The sequence below is a fragment of the Acipenser ruthenus genome, chromosome 41, assembly GCF_902713425.1.
Source record: "Acipenser ruthenus chromosome 41, fAciRut3.2 maternal haplotype, whole genome shotgun sequence".
NCBI classification, from domain to species: Eukaryota; Metazoa; Chordata; class Actinopteri; order Acipenseriformes; family Acipenseridae; genus Acipenser; species Acipenser ruthenus.
The window spans coordinates 3809624-3830726 of NC_081229.1; the positions used below are offsets into that span (position 1 = coordinate 3809624).

At 39.2% G+C, this 21103-nt stretch overlaps 1 protein-coding gene across 5 annotated transcripts; it reads left to right on the forward strand.

Annotated features, from left to right (window-relative positions):
* The first annotated feature begins 2461 nt into the window (after nucleotides 1-2461).
* LOC131709104 (von Willebrand factor A domain-containing protein 7-like) lies at nucleotides 2462-20348 on the forward strand. Of its 5 annotated transcripts, none has more exons than XM_059011005.1 (17): nucleotides 2462-2842; nucleotides 6388-6658; nucleotides 7825-8109; nucleotides 8444-8540; nucleotides 9077-9199; nucleotides 9402-9597; nucleotides 10513-10682; nucleotides 11747-11859; nucleotides 12508-12624; nucleotides 13043-13249; nucleotides 13551-13686; nucleotides 14819-14968; nucleotides 15667-15759; nucleotides 16018-16286; nucleotides 17220-17356; nucleotides 17441-17600; nucleotides 18137-20345. In XM_059011005.1, the coding sequence occupies exons 2-17, from the start codon at nucleotides 6437-6439 to the stop codon at nucleotides 18599-18601; spliced, it is 2940 nt and encodes a 979-aa protein (XP_058866988.1). In that variant the 5' UTR covers nucleotides 2462-2842; nucleotides 6388-6436; the 3' UTR covers nucleotides 18602-20345. The 5 variants fall into 5 exon arrangements, with proteins under 5 accessions (XP_058866988.1, XP_058866991.1, XP_058866987.1 ...); XM_059011008.1 differs by having other exon boundaries at nucleotides 2768-2842; nucleotides 6527-6658; nucleotides 18137-20348; XM_059011004.1 differs by lacking the exon at nucleotides 2462-2842 and adding an exon at nucleotides 4790-4993.
* The last annotated feature ends 755 nt before the right edge of the window (nucleotides 20349-21103 follow it).

Sequence of the window (21103 nt, forward strand, 5' to 3'; positions counted from 1 at the left end):
TTAATAGAAGTTTTAGCAAACTTATTATATATATGTTTGCCATACCGCGTTTCATCTGTGACCTATATAATGAAAAGACGGTGTCATGTTTTTATATTGATCATATCATAATGCTAAGCAACATAACGGATACTGACTTTGTGTAAAGACACTCGCATTAAAAATGAAGTACAATAACCTTCAAACCTGCAAAACTGCACAAGTGGGCCTAAAGCATACAGGGTTTGATGCACATACAAACGTGGCGATAGACAAGTATTTTCAAATATACCCGAAGGTAGATTTTAAAGGTGAAACAAGTTCTGTAGTTTCATTTCTGCCTGTCACTTGTAGGCAAAATGACCATCTTCTAGGTCCATGGTTTTGATCACTCACAGTAACAGCATGCCAGAGCAGTGAGCTGTTCAGAGCGGCATGGCTCAGGTTCTGGGCAGGGCAGGTGTAATTTTACCCGCTGATAGACAGTCACTCTAGAGCAGTCTGACTGGCAAAGAGCAACACGCTATTTATATAGCATACTGGGCCTGTTGAGCACAGTCTTTGTAAACCTGGAGAGAGAAAGAGAGGAGATACGTATCCTGAAATCGTTGGGGATCAAAGGTTCAGAGACAGAACTGCATATCTGTCAGTCCTAAAGCTACGTGGAATAAGAAAGGCGACTTTTGAGGTTTTGATAGGATGTTTACTTAATATTCCTCACTCCTTGAAGATTTCTGGTCACTCTGTTGTCTGGAAACTAATTTAATTTGATTGGTATTGCCTGCAAGTGAGTATTCCACAGTTACACATCTATAGCGTATGTGTTTTTTAGGACACAACAAATGCGGCACCTAGTTTTAAACTAAGTTCAGAGAAGGATCAGTTACCTGATTCTCTGGGAGATAGCTCGGGTACGGAGTTGATCTTGTCGGGAGAGGATTCAGGTAAGCTTGTCTCACTCGAACTATTGAGTGCCTGTCTTATAAATCTTACCTAACTGTGTGTGAAGCTGAACTTTGAACTCTGCTTCCGCTGCGTTTACCTAGCGATATCTACACACTATCAAGTCCTTGCCGTGTGTTATGTTGTTCCCGACAACATATGCAAGGTCAAAATGTACTCCAGTTTATCAAGTCCTTGTTCCTGCGTTATCCGGGCTGGTGGAGTAGATAAACATTCTCACCACTGCTGCTGGGCTCCAGCGTTCTTTGTTGATTCCTACACTGTGACTCCAGCGTGGATTTAAAGAAACGCATGTTATAGGAAATATGGGTAACACTTCACATTAAGTATTTCGAATTACTGTGTATTTACGTAGTAGTTACTTAGTAATTACATGTGCACTTGCACATAGTTACAATGTACTTTATGTGTAAATCCTTTTTGCACAATATATACAAATACACAATTGTATCAGAAAAGAGTTGGTGTTATATCGTGCAAAAAGAAATGACACATTAATGACTATAACTATGCATAATAACATTGTAATGGTGTGTAAGTACACATGTAATTACTGAGTAGCTACTCTGTAAATAGACAGTGATTAGAGACACTTCATGGAAAGCGTTTTTGGTTTTAAACATGATATCCTGGCACTAGGTTAAAGAAAGTTCACATTGTTCCTTGTTCACAGCTTCGGTTGTTTGACCTCAGCTGTGTCTTTGCGGTCAAAGCATGTTGCTGCAATGATGGGGAAGTGGTGGTTAAAGACGGGGAAGAAGAAATGGAAGGAGGTGGGTTAAAATAGATTTTCTTCAGTTTAAAAAGACATTGTAAAATCCACTCAACACACACAAGAAGAAACGGATTCCTAAAACGCCCTCGCACAGTAGCTGAAACGTTTGTCTGCTTGAGATTTATGGCCGAGTTTTCACTGTTGTGGGTGAACTGCAGTACAAATATCTCTCATATATTGTTTTAAAGACAGTGCTTTTAAAGCTGTTTCTGGTGCTGAATCCTGTTATGAAATCATACAGTAGATTTACTCTCATGAGTCAGGCCGTGTGACCTACAGTGCATCGTGGGATTATCTGACCAAAAACATTTCTCTGTGGATTCTGTTAATCTGGCTGTTCCAAGGGTTCAAACACGTATGGGGGTGTAGAAAAAGTATAGAAAACTGAACTAATAAAATTGGAGTGAAAAAACACAAGCAGCACTAAAATAAAATGCTGACACAAATTGCGGTTAGCTAATGTCTCTAAAATATTCTCGGTGTTGACTTGACCCAGACACCTGACCCCGACATGCAGCCACGACGTGTTGATATAGATAAGGGCGCACATATAGGGATAAAATGAAAGTTGCAAGAAAACAGCTCCATATGTCCAGTGGTTAAAGGAAAGGGCTTCTAACCAGGAGGTCCCCGGTTCAAATCCCGGCTCAGCCGCTTACTCACTGTGTGACCCTGAGCAAGTCAATTAACCTCCTTGTGCTCCGTCTTTCTGGTGAGATATAGTTGTAAGTGACTCTGCAGCTGATGCATAGTTCACACACCCTAGTCTCTGTAAGTCGCCTTGGATAAAAGCGTCTGCTAAATAATAATAATAATAATAATAATAATAATAATAATAATAATAATAAATAATCAAACAACTTAAAGATCTTATAACGTGCCTTATGATATGGAGAGATAAGAGATTCACTTTTAAACTCCTTGGTTGGTACTCCTTTGAAAGGAGGGGGACAGTGTTGATGTTTCATTTTAAAACCTTCGTCAGCTCGCCTTCAATGGAAAAGAAAGCTACCCTTACGAGAGCAAAAGCTGAAGTGAGAAACCACAAAAGAAAGGTCTAGCCGTCTTATATATCAGAGAGCTTTCGACAGAGAGCGATACAAACCCCCAGCTGAGACACCAGCGGTAAGAATATTATGATCATATTTATATTAGTATCATCTTTATATTGTTTTGTACGGTTTTAAAAATAGCTCATTCATGTGTGAGAAGTTTGTTTTTGAAAATGCAGCCTCAGTACGTCTGTTACAGTAACACGTCTGATGTATTAAACATAATTTAGGAAAAGGCACTAACTAAAAATTGAGAGACCTGGAAAAACTGGCAACACTTTAGTTTAGGTATCCGTTATATAGACCGTTATAAAATCTATAAATACGTTATTCATTATTATTATTATTATTATTATTATTATTATTATTATTATTATTATTATTATTATTATTATTATACACTTTTGTCATTGTTTGTACTATTGTTCATAATCAGTTATAACGTATTTTGTCTGTCTTTTCTGGTCTGTTTCACCAATTGTATGGGGCTGCTTTGTTTTTGCAATACAGTTATTATACACTTTTGTCATTGTTTCTTTCTTTTTTGCTATAATTTATAATCACTAAAGTGTTACCACGTTTTCAAGTTCAACTCATTTTGATTAGCTTTACTGTCAAAAAAACGTTCAGATGTGTTGTGGATACGAACCCACAACCGTTTCAGTTTTTTAGAGTGTTAGCAGAGGACGCAAGGCTCGGTTATCTAAATCGTGGGTTGTATAGTTATTTCCTTTACTATATTAGTTTGGAAACTACAGAAACCCAACTGATTCCAGTTCTCTAATGTAACAGATGCTATTTTCAACTAGACTCTCACTAACAAAACCACTTCAAAATGCATGCTTTCTTCCTTTTTGTTGGCTAAAAAAAAAAAAAAAAAAAGCTATATTCCTGTCCTGGAAATACTCCAAGCCACCTGATTTACAACTGTGGAACAATTTATTGTTAAATAATATTAACATAGAAACTATATTGTATTCTTTAAAAAACAAAAATCTAGTATAATGCATCAATTTATCTTACTAACATACTGACATTTATGAATAACTCCTGTTACTATCTTCTTACTATATTATATTAACGCTATATTGCTATGAATTGTAATGAGTTCAAGTTAAAGGTATACTGTATTGTATTGTGAAAGCCTATTAAGAAATATGGCAAACCATGATAAACTATGGACAACTAATACACAGTATAACCATGGAAAAAACATGAGAAAACAAAATGACTGTGCAAATGTAATGTATTCACTTTTATTAGGACAACAGCTGTAGAAATGAAACAACACAGGGTTTGTAGTTAAGATGAATACACTGTGCAAGCCAAAGATTTTATTGCGTTGTACCTTGTTAGAAAAAAAAGCTCTGGAATCTGTAGTGGGTTATAGGCGTCTTATAAATGCAACCCAAAAATAACAGTATCTTAAAATGTTGTGCAGGATTGTTGTGAATAAATTCGGGTGCAGTTTGTTAGTTATTTATCTGGCAGACGCCTTTATCCAAGGCAACATACAGGTGTTACAGGGCAGTACAGGGTTACAATGCAATATGAATATTTAAATACAGTGTAGTTTACAGTAAGTGCAATAATTGTACTTGAATACAATATGAACTAGGATGCAACAAGTTAGGATTACAGCAAGATATATCTACAATGGCATATCAGTAGTGTAATAATGGAAGTTTGCACTACTACGCTACTAATGTTTAATTGTAGATATAGTTTGTATTATGTTAAACAGTTTATTTATGGTCATAAATATAATAATGTGTCCCCAAATGTAAATTTTAGTGAAGCTGCATGGATATAGACTTGCATGCAAAGGCTTTGTTACAAAAAAATAAGGGTGTACAAATATTCATTATTCATACCGCCCTCTGATGGTGACAACATGACACGACTTCAGAATCAGCAAGCTGCTTTACTTTTGTGGATGCTGCATGCTGTTGACTTCTCAGTTACTGCGTGCTGCCTTCTGCTCAGTGCTGTGTGGCTTGCTCTGCAGCATGAGATATATCCGTTAGAGGCTGACACACATGCTGTGGGACAGAGATAAGGGATTCCCACGAAGCAGAGAGAGTACTAGCTGTCAACACCCACTCACACATCACTGGCTATAGCAACACCCAGCCATGAACACACATTAACTGCATCTCTGCTCGTTGGAATCTGCTATACAGACAATCCAGTCACAATAGAGGGAAAGCCAGCGTTCTGATTGGTGAGATGGGTGATTGTGAACACACAGTGCATTATATAGAATAATAGATGGCTTGGAGACCTTATAAGCTGGTAAAAGTTTTCTGTGATGTGTCATGAGCTGTCTTTCACCAGCTTAATAGTGAACACAGAATGCCATCTGTTGTTATTTGATATAAATCCTGCACGTTTAAGAATAAGAAACTATTTTATAAAAGCAAAGTAGTAAAGTAGTGTTTAAGCTAACACAAATGAGAACGCAGATCAGCTCGGGGAAGTGTTAAGGTAGGATTTTTTGACCAGTGTTTTCATCCTCATTGCTGTATATAACCATTCTGAAAGTAGGTCTTTGTTAACAGAAACCTGTCAATGTTATCCTTTTTTTGGGGGAAAGAACGATTTCAGGTTTGTTTCCAATGTACAGAAAAGGTAAAAACTGCATTTTATGTCCTAGACAAAAACATTAACATTTTTAAATCATCCTGCTTTTGCTTGTATTCCCATTTTTAAAAAAAAATGGATTACTTGTTTAATAATTCTGATTGTGTGTTTAATAATTTATAGTCTATTTAACTCCCTGGAACATGGCTAGTTTTTATTTATATTTGTTTAACTGTTATCTTGGAAGTGCCACCAGCTAAGTTAGCCTTTTAAGTTAGTCCCTTTTGTGTTTTGATTAACACAATCATTTTTATAATCTATTTAAATTATGATTGTGTTATTATATACTTATTTTAACTGCTTCAGAGTTGTTACAGCTTCAATAATTTGAAGTGGGGGAAAGTCTTGTTTTTTTTGACTCTGTAAATCTGGTAACCCTAACTATGTATTCTAGAGCAGGCATTATTATGCAATTAATATTGATATGGAAATTATACAGTATAGGTCAGTTAAAATTGAAAACCTGGTGCCAGCATCTGTAAGGTTATCATTTGTATTAAATTTCAGTTGACAACATAGAGCACATTTGCTTAAAATGTAAAAACACAGTGAAACTAAAATGTCAACCGCTGTCTATTTTAAGAATGTCAAAGGCATTTTTCCTTCTAGTTTTTAAACCCGATTCTCTATTTTCTAGGAATTTCAACAGACTAAAAAACATGTTCTAAAAAAAAGTGCTTTTAAAATCTCTTAGCAGTTCAAATAGGCATATCTGTAACTGCTCAGCATAATTATTATTAATAGTAAAACAAACTTGTAAGATTAAACGAAAAATGTTTGGACAATTAGCCTTTCTCAATGTCAAATGTTTGACTACAAGTCTTTCTCAATAGATATAAGATTAATAGAATGAGTGGGTCACAGAAAATGTAAGCAGACAGTCCTTTATTTTGTAAAAAAGCAGACTAGACCAGAATTGACTGTATACCAGAGAGCTGCACTTGACATGCTTTGTGTTTATTTTGTGGTTTGCAGAGTTGAAAGTGATATTATATTGCTGCGCTTGTGTCTCCATGCCTGAGCGATGGGTCTCTCTCTGGCTGTGCACACACTCTTTCTGTGCTCCCTAATGATCCACGGCTCCTGGGCTTTCTTTCCTAACTTCTGGTCCAAGATTATGTCTCTAGCCTGGAATTCACACACCCATCAGAGCATCACAGAGGAAGCCCTTCTCCTGATCACCAGGGATCTCTTTCAAGAAACCCCCAATCTCCAAGGACGTACTCTTGATCCACAGCTATTCCAGGTATTGATGACGAGTAACATTGAAAGAAAGACATCAGCACATCTGTTAAAATATGTACAGCTATGGCCAAATGTTTTGCATCAGCATTTTAGGATTAAAAATAAATAAACTATTTGAGCATAATTTAGATCATTTATTTAACATCATGTAATCAAAGAAACTACAACATGTATGGCAAAAAGTCTACCGTAAGCCATAATAGCAGTACAGTATTAGTGTGGAGCAGTGTTTAGGACTCTTGACTGGAGGATTGTGGATTCAATCCCAGGTGGGGGACACTGCTGCTGTACTCTTGAGCAAGGTACTTTGCCTAGATTGCTCCAGTAAAAACCCAACTGTATAAATGGGTAATTGTATGTAAAAATAATGTGATATCTTGTACCAATTGTAAATTGCCCTGGATAAGGGCGTCTGCTAAGAAATAAATAATAATTTCAAAATCTTTCAATTTGGGTCAGTTTTTGTTAAGTATATGGACAACTACAAAGCGGTATGTAATTCAATATGTTAACGTAACAATATTCAGAGGGATTAATTAGATTTTATGAAGCCAAATTAATTAATTCTATAGGGTGATGAAAAACTTTTGGCCACAGCTGTACAGGTACATGGGTCAAATTCTATTTCCTGTTTAAAAATCAACTGACCCCACAGAAACTAACAAGGAGACGATGAAGGATAAACAGCGTGATTGTTGTGTTTTGCAGTGTACAGTATTTTAAAATTGGAAGCCATTGAACTTATTGTCATGAGATCCTAATAGACCCTTCCTCTCCTGCTATGCCATAATAGACACTTAATTATATTACAATATTTGGTTAAGCATTTTACTACAACATAATCTTAAATAACTGATATAAAATACTCTGGAGTGTATCAGAAATGACGCAGCTAACACAACCTAACATACTTTATGCTGTCTCATGATTTTACTGGGATAAGAAAGGCTGTTAGTCCCAACACAAACTCAACGTGAGGTAAAGTCAGGTTTACAGAAAAAAATAGCTCAGTATTGAAGCAACAGAGCTTTAGAATTGCTCAGAATAGTACGAGAAATAATTTTACACATCAATGACATTTAAAGCTATGGCACTTACTCTTGAGGATAACTGTGATATTTCAGACATGCCCGTTTTTCTAAACTCTGGTATTTCAATATTCATCAGGGCAGCTTCACAGCCAGTGAGCTCTTCAAAGCTTACTATGGCAGTCAAGAGACAGTGTCTACAAAACAGTACCAGCAGGCCGTGAGTGAGATTGTCCAGGCCAACGCAGCCATGGACTTCCTGAGCTCCACACGCAGCGACCCGCAGCTGCACTTCGACTCGGAGAGGCTGAAAGAGGCCAGTGCCATGCTGCAGAGCATCCGGCACCTGGCAGTGCAGTCACTCCAGGCTGGGGATGAGAGCGGGGCCCGTCATAGACTGGGCTCCCTGCTGCACTCTCTACAGGTAGGCAGAGGGCGCTGTGGGGGAGAGAGAGAGAGAGAGAGAGAGAGAGAGAGAGAGAGAGAGAGAGAGAGTGAGAGAGAGAGAGAGAGAGAGAGAGAGAGAGAGAGAGGGTGTTAGGCACACCACAATGTACAGGGTGTCTCAAAAGATCAGGCATTAAACATTCGGTAGTGAATTGAATCTTCCAGATAATGAAAACAATGACAGTAGTATACAGAGACCCGGTTGTTTAAGGTATAATGATAATCCTTCACAAGAACATACCAGTGGCATATGGAACTAAAGCATAAGCATATAAGCCCAGCACTGTTCTCTGTATTCGATTTCCTCCCAGGATTTTTACAGCCACAGTAACTGGGTGGAAATGGGGTACAGAAAGATCCACTCCACTCTTCTGGGAAACGCAGAGGAAATTGGTCCAGTCGCGCCAGGTTGGTACATGTTATGCAGGACTTCTTTTTATAGGATACCCTAGTCTATAAAGCCCAGTATGTAATGACCCATTTCCCTGTGCACCATGCAACTGGTCTGTAATACTCAATCTCATCTTGTTTCAATATCCATCTGGACCAGTTTATTCCACAGTCTACATTCCCAACTGCAGCTAGCCATTACATAACCATCAACACACTCTTCAAGAGTGCCTACATTGTATAAGATTAAAGATGTCTAAGATTAAAATAAACTACCTCTCTTTGTCCTTTGCATTGGACACTCATGTAACTTCCTCTATCAGTGTGAATTTGAGAGATTAAATCCTGCCAGTGGAAATGGTTTAACACCAGATTTAGGAAAGGCTGATGGTGAATGTTTAGTTCAATTTGCATTTTTCATACTGATGTTTGTATCCAGATAAAAAAGGCAGATCTATCAATCTGACTATAGCATGCATCTGGATAAGATGTACTAGAATATTGATATCATTGTGATTTTTTTTTTTTTTTTAACGTTGACCATTTGTCCCTAGAGAACATGCAGACCTGCAGAGACTGTGATCACTGGACCTGCAACGACAACATTCTGGAGAAAATCAACAAGAAGAAACTACTGACCTCTGGTTACTATAACAACGACCCCCCAAAACCACCAGGTACACAACTGAAAGTGAGCCTGCCACACCTGGCTTGGGTTCTCACCAACAGCCAAATTAATGAATTCTATAGAGTGACGAAAAACTTTTGGCCGTAGCTGTACAGTTGTATGTTACCCTGTGAACACCCCTGCATGGAGTCAACACCTCAGTCAACCTGTATAATTCCCTAATTACACAGCACTCTTCCCCTCGTGGGCAGGTAAATGCAGTCACGGGGGGCTGTTTGACCAGAGCCGATATCAAAGTGCAAGGGGCGGGATCAACAAGGACAGCACCTCCCTCTTGTTCTCGCCGCATCACTATCTCCATGACGAAGCTGCCCACCTCGCTACCATGGCGACTATCAGTGTGCTGCAAGATCTGCGGGACACTGTGGGAACCCAGGCCTTCTTAAGGTAACGTGTGTGTATATATATATATATATATATATATATATATATATATATATATATATATATATATATATGAAAGTGTTCGTGGAATGGCATTATGGGGCAAATGGGAGCCACAACCCATTTGGCCTTTATCACTGAGTGGTCAGTGCATGCTGCTAGAATGTTTTATTGCCTGAGAAAAAGGGCAATTCAAATGAGCAGAACCAACCTCACCTTACCTGGTGCAAGTAAGGTTGCTGACACACAGAGATAAGCCAACAACTAAACTTTGCTCACAAAATGGTGTAGAGACTGTATAGAACAGCAGCACTTGGTGGTGCATTCGAGAAGCACCCAGATCCTCCATGAACACACACCAGCGTCGTGTCCAATGCTTTTTCCAGAAATTGGTAACTGATATCATTGCTTAATTTCTGGTAATAACTAGTGGCCACATAATTATGTATAATGATAATGATTAAGCTGTAAAAGTGTGATTTTAAATTCTGCTTAAATCCTTGCACACTCCTTCACACACAAATACATAAATAATTGAGTTTCCTTACAATTGAACATTCACACATATTGTACAATACACAGAGACCAAATATAATAGGAGATCTCTGACGTCTGTTCCTTACCCTCATATTGTGTTTCTTGAGTAAGCCTCTTTCGGCTGGTTTCACAGACCCTGATTAACACTAGTTACCTATGGTAACACCAGGTAATCCCGGATTAGTGCTAATCAGGCTCTGTGAAACTAGCCATTATGTTGAGCAGGCTGTATTTCTGGTGTTTGTTTGCAGTTCTCCCCTACGCTCTGTGTGTCGTGTTTGCATGTGATTTTGTTCAGCAGGCGCGCCTCCTTTGCTCTCAGGGTATTGTTTGTTTTGAGCAGGTCCCCTCTCTGAGCTCTGTTCACGGTTTGTTCAGCAGGCTGTTGAACGTGGGTGCGGAGACAGTGCTCAGCTTTGTGATCGACACCACCGGCAGTATGTTTGATGAGATCAGTGCGGCGCGAGAGAGAGCTTACTCAATCATCCTGGAAAGACGAGGAACGATCCATCAGCCTTCCCAGTATGTGCTGGTCCCTTTCCATGACCCAGGTGAGGGATAAGATCACTGTAGAGGAGGGGGACCAGATTTAGAAAGATCAGTATTAGCTAAGGGCAGCAAATCAGAAACACTTTACATTGTCTCTAATTACTGTGTATATACATAGTTGTTACTTAGTAAATACGTGTGTACTTACACTTACAATGTATTAGTTGCAATGTATTTAATGTGTACATTGTTTTGAACGATATAACCCTAACTCTAACCCTAACTCTACCCTCCCTAACCTAACTCTAAACCTAACCCTAGCCCTAAATCTAACCTCCCTAACCCTAACTCTAACCCTAACCCTTTACCTTTTTTGATACTTATGTGTACTTACATATATCATTGTGGCAGGGTGTATGTGGCGTGTTATTGTTGGTGTAGGTATTATTACATAGAGTGTGGGTTATGTAGCACAGGTGATGTAAAGTGTAGAATTGTATTTAGGCACTGGGATTGCACAATCACTCCACATGCAGATTAAAATGGGTTTTAGGCTGGAAGCACAGGGTGCACAATTAGTTGGCATGCAGATGTACCGAGATTCCAATTGAATGATTGATTAGCAATCAGTTTTCACAAACACAGGGTTGGGTGTTCAGTGTGGAGAGGACGGGAGAGAACGAGAAATAATTTAATAATATAAACAATTGCTATTGGCGTTGGAAGCACCATCACATTACTTGTTTGTTTAGTGTTCGTCCACTTTGTCTATTTGTTTTGGCCACCGTGCCAGTTTGTTTGTTCAGTGGTTTTTTGTGTTTGTTAAACCTTTTTATTTGGTTTTTTCAATAAAAGAGCGGAGTGCCATTGCACCTCAGTTTCGCCCGCAGTTGCTGTGTGTGTTGCATTCATTTCCTGGTCTGACGTCACCCCCTCAGCCAGCCTGTTCACAATCATCCAAAAATAGAAATACACGTTAAATGCATCATAACTGTGCATCTTAACATTGTAATTATGTGTAAGTACATGTGTATTTACAAGTAACTACCCTGTAAATACACAGTAATTAGAGACAAAGTATTATCCAAAACTGTAATGTTCTCTTGTGTGTGTGCTCCTGATACAGATGTGGGGCCGCTGTACAGAACCACAGACCCAGACCAGTTCATAGACCTCCTGGGGAGCTTGAGTGCGCTAGGAGGAGGAGACGAGCCCGAGATGTGCCTTACAGCACTACAGGTACGTTCTACTGCCACTGAAACGTCCTCCCTGATCCTTATTGTTAAACAGAAGCTGGGCTCTAAATACTAAAACCGTAACATAGTTATGTCATGCCGATACTCAGCTTGATACAGTACAATGCAAGAGGATGTGTGTATGTTATTTAAGTTGTGTTTGTTAGCTTATCAGCTTCCCAGAGGGCAAACAGTGAACAAACCATTGTTTTATGTGCAAGCTGATTGGTTGCTGAGGTTGGCGAAGTGAGTAATCCACATTAAAACATTTCTACCAAGTCTTTTAATTGAATATTTTTCCAATTCAACTGAAAACTGTGGATTTGAGACAGAAAACACAGAGACCTGAGGATTAGTCAATCGCTTGTTTTCCTCTCTGAAAGCCAATCACTTTGAAAACCGAGATGCATGCTGAGCCTCGTCACAGAGCGAGTTGGACGGTGATACATTAATCTGGCCTGATCCCTCACCAGGACTAAACCATTTCCACCAGACAGGGGATTGTTCTGTGCAGCCTGAACTACAGCAAGCTTACATACCAGTTTGTTTTTGTGCTGTATAGATTTAGATACATGTCAGCGCAGAACATGAAAGTAAGACAAGAGTTGTCTTTTTTTATTGATTCCTGACGTCGGCTGCATTTGTTTCACAGCTTGCGTTAGTGAACACCCCACCTCTCTCTGAAATCTTTGTCTTCACTGATGCCTCTCCCAAAGACAAACATCTCCAAAATGCAGTGGAAGCTCTCATACTGCACAAAAGATCCAAGGTGAGTAGCCCCAGTTTAAATATTATTATTATTATTATTATTATTATTATTATTTATTTCTTAGCAGACGCCCTTATCCAGGGCGACTTACAATTGTTACAAGATATCACATTATTTTTACATACAATTGTCCATTTATACAGTTGGGTTTTTACTGGAGCAATCTAGGTAAAGTACCTTGCTCAAGGGTACAGCAGCAGTGTCCCCCACTGGGGATTGAACCCACAACCCTCCAGTCAAGAGTCCAGAGCCCTAACCACTACTCCACACTGCTGCCCCAAATATATATCTGTTTAAAGATACTACGCGTCATTGCCACTGTAGTCCTGCTGCCTCCCTGCATTGTCACTGAAGAACATTGGTAGTTGATTTCATTGTGCAGTTTAGTCTCCAGCTCTTTCCTCTCTGTTCCTCTTAGGTGACCTTCCTGCTCACTGAGGACCCCAGCAGGACTGGAGGAGTGAAAACAGGCACGGGGAGGAAAAGGAGGGAGTCTCTCTCTCCTGATCGGTTCTCAATCTACACCAATTTGTCTGCCATCTCAGGAGGCCTGACTGTCTTCAGTACGGATAAGGAGATACAAGACGTCTCCGTCCTCATTCAGGACAATACTGTCTCCGCTGGGGTAATGGCACACTTTATCTATTTTGTGCCCCACTTCTGAGAAAGTATTTAAACTTGTTTCAAGGGTTTTCCAACAAAAAAAATAATTTACAAAAAAGGCTCAGCAACCTTCCTGGGTCTACCTGAGCTGGTGATTAGTGATTTTAATAGTGATTTTAAGGATATCATTTTCAACCCCTTTGCTCTGGGGCTGCATTTACCTTTTTGAAATCCTAAAACGAATGTTCTTCACAATGCAGAGGTCCGCATTTGTTACCTACAGCTTTAATGCAACTGTCATGTGCACCTGTTTGTTTTTTCAGGTAACTCTGCTTCATATTGAGAAAGATTCCCCCAGTCTCGCATCTTCCTATATCTTCTATGTTGATCCTGCAGTGAAGAACATCATCATTCATATTTCAGGGGAGTTGATGGATTTCACGATCTACGACCCTTCAGGTACTATAGATCTGGAATTCATTTTACACACGTGAGTAGTTGAGAATTGCAAATCTGCTACAGATCAGGAGATGTGAAGATCCACAGACGACCTCTGTTTCCACTTTAAAGCCAATTCTATTTTCACCAAACCCAATATAAGCAGCACATGTTGCCAAGCTACTGAGCCCTAGAAGCCCGACATAGCCTGGCTAGTCTGGACAAGCGTGATGAGATGATTGGTTGTCAGCTCTGTTCCTCCCTAACCAACGGGAGAGCAAAGGCCAATGCAGCGCACCCTATTGTCCCCCAGCCAAGATCGTCAACTCAACTCAAACAGGATTCGAACCAGCCAACTCAAGATTGCATGACTCGTCTTGCACTCCATGTTATTAGAGCCTTTAACCTGGGAGGCATCAGGGGATACCATGTTACAGATATTTCTGATCATTTAAAATGTACTTGGGGTTGTTCTTTTCTGATCAACTAGGATGCTTCTGTAAGGTTTAAAAATGAAGGTAAACATGGTATTAACTGCTTTGTTACGCTATAAGGATGAGACCAGACCATCTTTCAAATGTGAACAATGATTGCCATTTATTAGTTCCAAATACCCACATTGCATTCTATATTGAACGGTATTGTTTAGATGCAATATGTGCCACTTGTATTAACAGAGATAGTCAATTGATCAGATTACCTCCCCTGGAGAGAGAGTCACAGACGCTACACAGATTGTCCAGGATGATCTGGCGGTATTGGAAGCTTCTCTGTGTATGCCTCAATGCCTGGTAGTTATATTCTAGTAGGCTCAGAACATACGTGACTACAGTTTCTCTTTTCTTATTAATTATAATAAAAATAAGTCATTCAGCTTTTACACCATTCAAGTGCAACCAACCGCTAACTACTCTCTTTTTACAAGGTTCATCTCTGGTTTATTTTTTTATCATACTTCTTTTTCCCATACATTCTTCTACATGCTTTATCACTTCAGTCATTCTAAAGATACCTTATCAACTATGCCAAAGTCAACTCCAGCAAACTGGTTTGATTACCAATACATTTTTACTCTACACTTACATCAGGGTTACACATGACTATTTAGCCAGCTTCACTGGCGTGGTGTAATACATTTTCCCTTTCATTTCAGGTGAATCCCAGTACCTGTTCAACAAGCGTGGGGATTTAGCAGTGATTGAGTGCTTTGTGGGGTTTTGTAGAGTCAGCCTTCTGTCACCAACCCCCGGCGAGTGGAGGATAAAGATCGTGAATCGGGGCACTATCAGGGTGAATGTCTTAGGTATCTACTCAGCAGTTTTGTGCAAGTAAATTTCGATTTTGAATAGTTTTTTTAATTCTTTTATTGCCAAAAGATGATCTGCACTGTAATGTGCAAGTGCAGGTCATGAGTGTTGGGAAGGTGTTTGAAGTAATATATAAATTCTGGTATAACTTTAAGTCAAGTAATTTTTGCTGTTTCTGTTTTTGAGACTTTATCCCTCTAGCTTTTAACAGATTGCGGGCTACTTTTTTGTACCAGTTTGCTGGCTAAGCGGTTACTTTGATTGCTCCGGTAAAAACTCAACTGTATAAATGGGTAATTGTATGTAAAAATAATGTGATATCTTGTAACAATTGTAAGTCGCCCTGGATAAGGGCGTCTGCTAAGAAATAAATAATAATAATAATACTTGTTAAAAATGTCTTGACATACCTTGGCATGTTTTGGCATGATATTAATAATTATTATTATTATTATTATTATTATTATTATTATTATTATTATTATTATTATTATTATTATTATTATTGTTATTAATTAATTAATTAATTAATTAATTAGCAGATGTTTTTATCCAAAGCGATTGACAGAGACTAGGGGGTGAACTATGCATCAACTGCTGTTGCAGAGTCACAGACAATAGGATCTAGGTTTTAAGTCTCACCCAAAGGAATAGAAGTTTAAAATGTATTGTCTATTTTGTGTCCCACCTCCAGGCCAAAGCACCATTGACTTCCTGTACCACTTTGCAGTACCAGCCAATGGCAGCCACCCTGGGCTCTCCAGATTGGAAGGCCGACCAGCATCAGGTCAGTATAAAGAATCAGCTGGAAGGGAAATACTTAAGCATTAATGTTTGATGCATTGGTCATTATATATGTAAATGTACAACAGAGGATTGGGTTAAAAAAAATGTAATCCTAAATGTAGGTGACTGGAATGTACTTGTTGCTGAGGAGTGTATATGGTCCCGATATATACGTCAGTGCTGATGCGTTGATGATGCCAGTGTTAGTGGTTAGCTGAAAATTAAAGCCATTCTCATTTTTTTATCCGTTTTGGTACAGGTGTCCCAACCTTTTTGGTGTTGGCAGTCACTGGCTTGTCTACTGACAGCGCTGTGACATTTAGTCATGTGACTCTGCTGGGAGCCAATGGGGAGAGCCTTGAGAGAGTGACGCTCAATGCCACAGACACTGGAGGAGAGTTCATTGGTGAGGTCGCAACATTACCCAGCCAACCCTTCTCTGTGAAAATGACAGGAAATGACAACGAGGGTAACATCATAGAGCGGGCATCTGCAGAACTGAACCATGTGGCACAAGTACTGATCCAAGTATGTTCCCTTGTACTCCATCTTCAAACTCGCTCTGTTTGAATGTTCTGTGTCTGAAATGATTTATTCTTAAGTGTTAAGGCCGCTATACACCAGGCTATACATGCAGCGACATGACCAGATTGGAAAACTGCCAGATCAATGCAACTATTCAAATTTCCTATTAACAAGACTATGAAGACTGGTACATATTTGTCAACATTACGTGGACATTGTGAATATCTTCTCTGATGGTATTTTAACATACATAGTAATAAATCATTCATACCAGGCATATCCAGTTCCTTTGAAACTGACTCCCATCTATTATCTTCAATCTCTGTATCATTAGAACTGTAATGCCCTTTATCATAAAGCTCTGGGTATTTTTCTTTTGGCTATTGCTTCAACCCGGTGCAGACCGTGCATCGAAACTGTTCTCTGATTGGTCAATTCCCTAGTTGGCGTGTAAAGAAATTGCAAAAAATAGGATTCAATCCTATTTTGCATCGCTCCAGTGTCATCTGTGGTGTGAAAGATACTTATCAAAAGTATAGGTTCTATTAATTTTGTCGCATCGCTGCACATATCCGCTTGTCGCATTGCGCCTGATGTGTGGCGGCCTTTAGTCTGTATGATATGATTATAAATTGTCCTGAGTGGCTTACCTAGTAGAAGCACTGGCGCTTGGAGTACAGGGTGTGTCATGCAAGCGTGGCTCAAATCACGATCTTGTCTGGTGACAAGGAGGGTTGCATCAGCCCTTGGATTCCCGCAGACTAAGAAAGGAAAATCAGCTGTGGATTGTTCACCTGTCCTTCAGACACCTTTGCTGTTATGCCTTTAAATTGTTAAGTGCGTGCACAGAGAGTATAAAGTACTGAGACGTCAATGAGAGCTGCTACTGCTCCAGACGCTGTGTACCCTAGTGCTAACTCTGCTGTTGTACTGAAGGTCCCCACAGCTCCTACCCTGTATCCTGGGAAAAGTGCCCACCTCTGGGTAAACATCTCAAATTCTGGAGCCACCAGGGAGTTTGTCGTCATGGTTACAGACGATAGGAAGTTTGTGAAATCATGGACCCCTGACCGGTAAGGAGAGAGACGGTCTATTTCAATTTCAGCACTTCATAAATGTGTTCATTGTTGACTGTGTATCACTACCCCCGCTTCCAGGCTATCTGTGGCTCGAAACCGGACATCCCAAGTGCAGATAGACCTGACTACTCCAGTCGGAGCAGAGCTGGGTAGCGTGGTCAGTGTGTGCGTGACTGTCGAGGCTGCGGACAGGAGTGACCTCAACTTTGCTGTTCTGCACCTAAGTGTAGCAGATCCGGTCAGTATGAACTTGAATTGTGTTTTATACAATAATGATATCAAAGCTCTCACCTTCTCACTCATACTTTCTCCCCCTCCCTTTTCTCTCCTGCCTGGAGGATTATAAATGTACTGGTGACTTGCAGTGGGGAGTATTGTGTTATAAACTGTAAGTCAACTTCAACCAGAATCAAGTGACCAGTGTTCTTTTTGCTAAGCTTGAGACAGTTTGCCACATATTGCCTAATTGTTGAAGGCTGTGTCCTCATTAAATGGGCAGGGATTATAGCACACTAACAAATTGTTTCAAATATTCTTAGAGTAAATGGTTCCTTGTTTCTTGTTTTCTTTGCAAGGTCTTGTGAAACTTGCCATTTTTAAAAATAAAGATACATGGATTGTGGGCTTCTTATGTAGTTCGTTTGGCCAGGATTAAAAATGAAAGTTGATGCATAATTTGTAGTCCAATAACATTTTGCGTGAGGAAGGAGGCACTATCGTATTTCTTTTTATATAGTACATTGTTTTTCTTACTCTCTTCCATTCTCTCGACAGAATCCTGACCTGCTTCCCCCCTCCTGTATTCAGTCTGTAGTAAGAGACTCCTGCCCCTCTCTCTCACAAAAATCCTGCAGTCAAGCCTCCTGGTCCACCAATCTCCTCTTCAGCGACCAGGGGCACTCTGGGATAGCAGGCATGCAGCTTCAGCAGGGCCAGGGTTTGCTCAACCTCACCGGGGATCCTGGGAAACAAGGGGTGCAACTCCGGAAAGGTCAAGGCAGACTGAACCTAACAGGACTGGACATGGGGGCTGAAGTAGTCGGCACCTACACCTCAAACTGCTGTTCCCTGAAGGCAGAGCTCTTCTTGTGGGATACAGCAGGCAATCAGGGCCTCTGCAGTATCTTAGTTCACCAGCAGAGGGCATCAGGGTATATACACACAGCTTCCAGGATTCAAACTCTGTTTACCATGCTCCTGTTTCATATTGGAGGGCTACTGCTTCAGCTAGTGACCTGATGGGGTCTATTTTATCTAAGCAGTGGACTGAAATACTGCAGTCTTTACCTCTTTGTTAATCTTGCTCTGTTTCCCCACCCCGAGGTTATTAATCATCATTGTAAGGGCAACTTATTTGTTTAATTCTGCAGTATATTTTTTTTCTGTAAAGGAAAACTAGAAAAAAAGAAAAATGAAAATTGCTTATGAACATGTTTTATACACATTGATATGTAAAGTTTATGTTTGAAATGGTTTCCCTTGTGCAATTATCACGCTGTGCAACTTAGTCACCCAAACGCCATGCCTGCCATGAATATATTGGACTTAAGGTAATAGTTACTTACTAAGTACATTGTAATTATGTGTAAGTACACATATATTTACTATGTAACTACTATGTAAATACACAGTGATTAGAGACTTTTCATGTAAAGTATTACCCAAAACTGGATATTGAAACTTAGGGAACCTGAATATTTTTGATACCTCTCTGTATATAATAATAATAATAATAATAATAATAATAATAATAATAATAATAATAATAATAATAATAATAATAATAATAATAATAGATTCAAGAGATTTCATGAGCTGCATAATTAAAAATTAAGCAAGCTTGAACCCAAGGCACTAGCATTTGTCATTAAATAACATATATTTCCTTTCTAATGGGAATGGAGAATGGTTATTGCTCAATGAATGAATCAAGCCCTGTGCCACTGAACTCAAAGCACAGGCGAGGAAGAAACAAAGCAAAAGAACAATACACATCTCCAGTAGAAAGACTCCAAAATACATTTATAACACACATTCAAAATCAAATTTAAATGAAGCAATCGCAGTAATGGATGTGTCAATATGCCAATGCATGTGTTGCTGTATACAGAAGTCACCCTGTGCATAGAACAGCACCACATACTGTGCATTAAATGTTAAAAGATTTGTGTATGATTTATAATAAGATAATACATTGTCTATACAGTGTGACACTGTACACATAATGTATTCACTTAATGTAAAAGAAAGTTACCCAAGAAAGGTAAACACCAGTATTCTTACCTTTTCCAAAAGATAATCAAGGCAGTTAAAATGGGAAACCAATAGAGTGTGTGTGTGTGTGTGTATATATTTACATTTATTGTTGAAGAAATTCCCATAGATTGAATGGCAGACTCTCTCACAATTGTTATAAACACACTTTATATTGCAATGTATGTTTAGTTAATAGTAAGGATCTTACGGTGTGTACCATCTCAAATATGAGCACAGACCCTTCTTAATTATCACTGGCACAGCACTTAGAAGTTTGAGCTAATATCATGGCATGCTGCCCACAGCCAATGCATACTCGTGAAGGCAATGAATCTCACATCACAATCAGCCAGTTTCTTTATATCCCTTACAGCTCACAACTGTACTAAATAATCACACCCCTAAAACAGCTTTTCACTCTTCTTTTTGATAAATCAATTTTTAAAATCAACATTTATTTTTGAGAGACTTTACCATGTCTTTTTCAACATTGTGATTTAAATGAACTAATTGATATTAAAGAACCCTATTGTATACCCAAAGCCATTTGCCCCTCCCCAATGTCTGAGAAGCATGTTTCCTTGAACAATGGGTATAGTTTTATAATGCTGTCATGCCAGCATGGTCCTGTATACAGCACAGTGAGAATCTACACAATTTACATAGAAATAATTCACCACAGAAACAGACAGAACTGACCCAGAAGCCATAGCACTGCTCCTGGAAGATTAGGTATAGTTTTTTTTTTTCAAAGGTCATCACACAAGTAGTTTTCCTCTGTACAGTCCAGTACAGTAGTCTTTATAATATATTATCATAATAATGTACATTGAAAGAATTCACTTTTGAAAACAGATGAAAGGGAGTTTCTCAAAGCAGCACATATCGTGCCATCTATAGACTCCGTCTGCCCCCCGCACCATTCCCACACAGTGCTCAAAGTAAGGCTTGCTGGGCTGCCCAAGGGCCCAGTTAGTGTAGCTCAAAGGCTCCTCCATATCAGAAACCCAGTACCAGCTATCAGCAAAGACGTTCTTCATCAGCCCAATCCAGAACCTCGACGCTCTGCTGCTGCCGACCAGCGCCGCCACATCATCCTGTGCAGCCTGGCTTGTGAGCTTCACCAGACCAGTGTACTTATCGTTACAGTATTGAGAAGCATTTGGCCAGAACATATTTTCAGAGATCAGATAGATTCTTCGAGGGACTGGGATCTCTGTTAAAAAGATACATAGAGACATATATTTTTTTACTTTATTGTACAAACATTTGCTTGCCAATGGCTCATCCAGTGAAGGCACTAGAATGCATGGGACGTTTTGGGGTTGGAAAATGAGCTCAGTTTAGTGTGCCAGAGCAAGAACATCAAGCTATTTTTCTTTTCAGAAAAATGCAACTAATTATTTATCACTGTTTAAAAAGGACTGAATGAACGGTGGTTAAAAGGATTGTTCTGACTGTATTTGTACTTTTAATATTTCATTG

Bases quoted from the DNA above. Each gene is read 5' to 3' on its own strand.
- LOC131709104 (XM_059011005.1), top strand. From the start codon at position 6,437: ATGGGTCTCTCTCTGGCTGTGCACACACTCTTTCTGTGCTCCCTAATG. The intron at 13,250-13,550 runs GTAATGGCACAC...TTGTTTTTTCAG, and splicing joins ACAATACTGTCTCCGCTGGG to GTAACTCTGCTTCATATTGA. The intron at 14,969-15,666 runs GTATCTACTCAG...TCCCACCTCCAG, and splicing joins TATCAGGGTGAATGTCTTAG to GCCAAAGCACCATTGACTTC.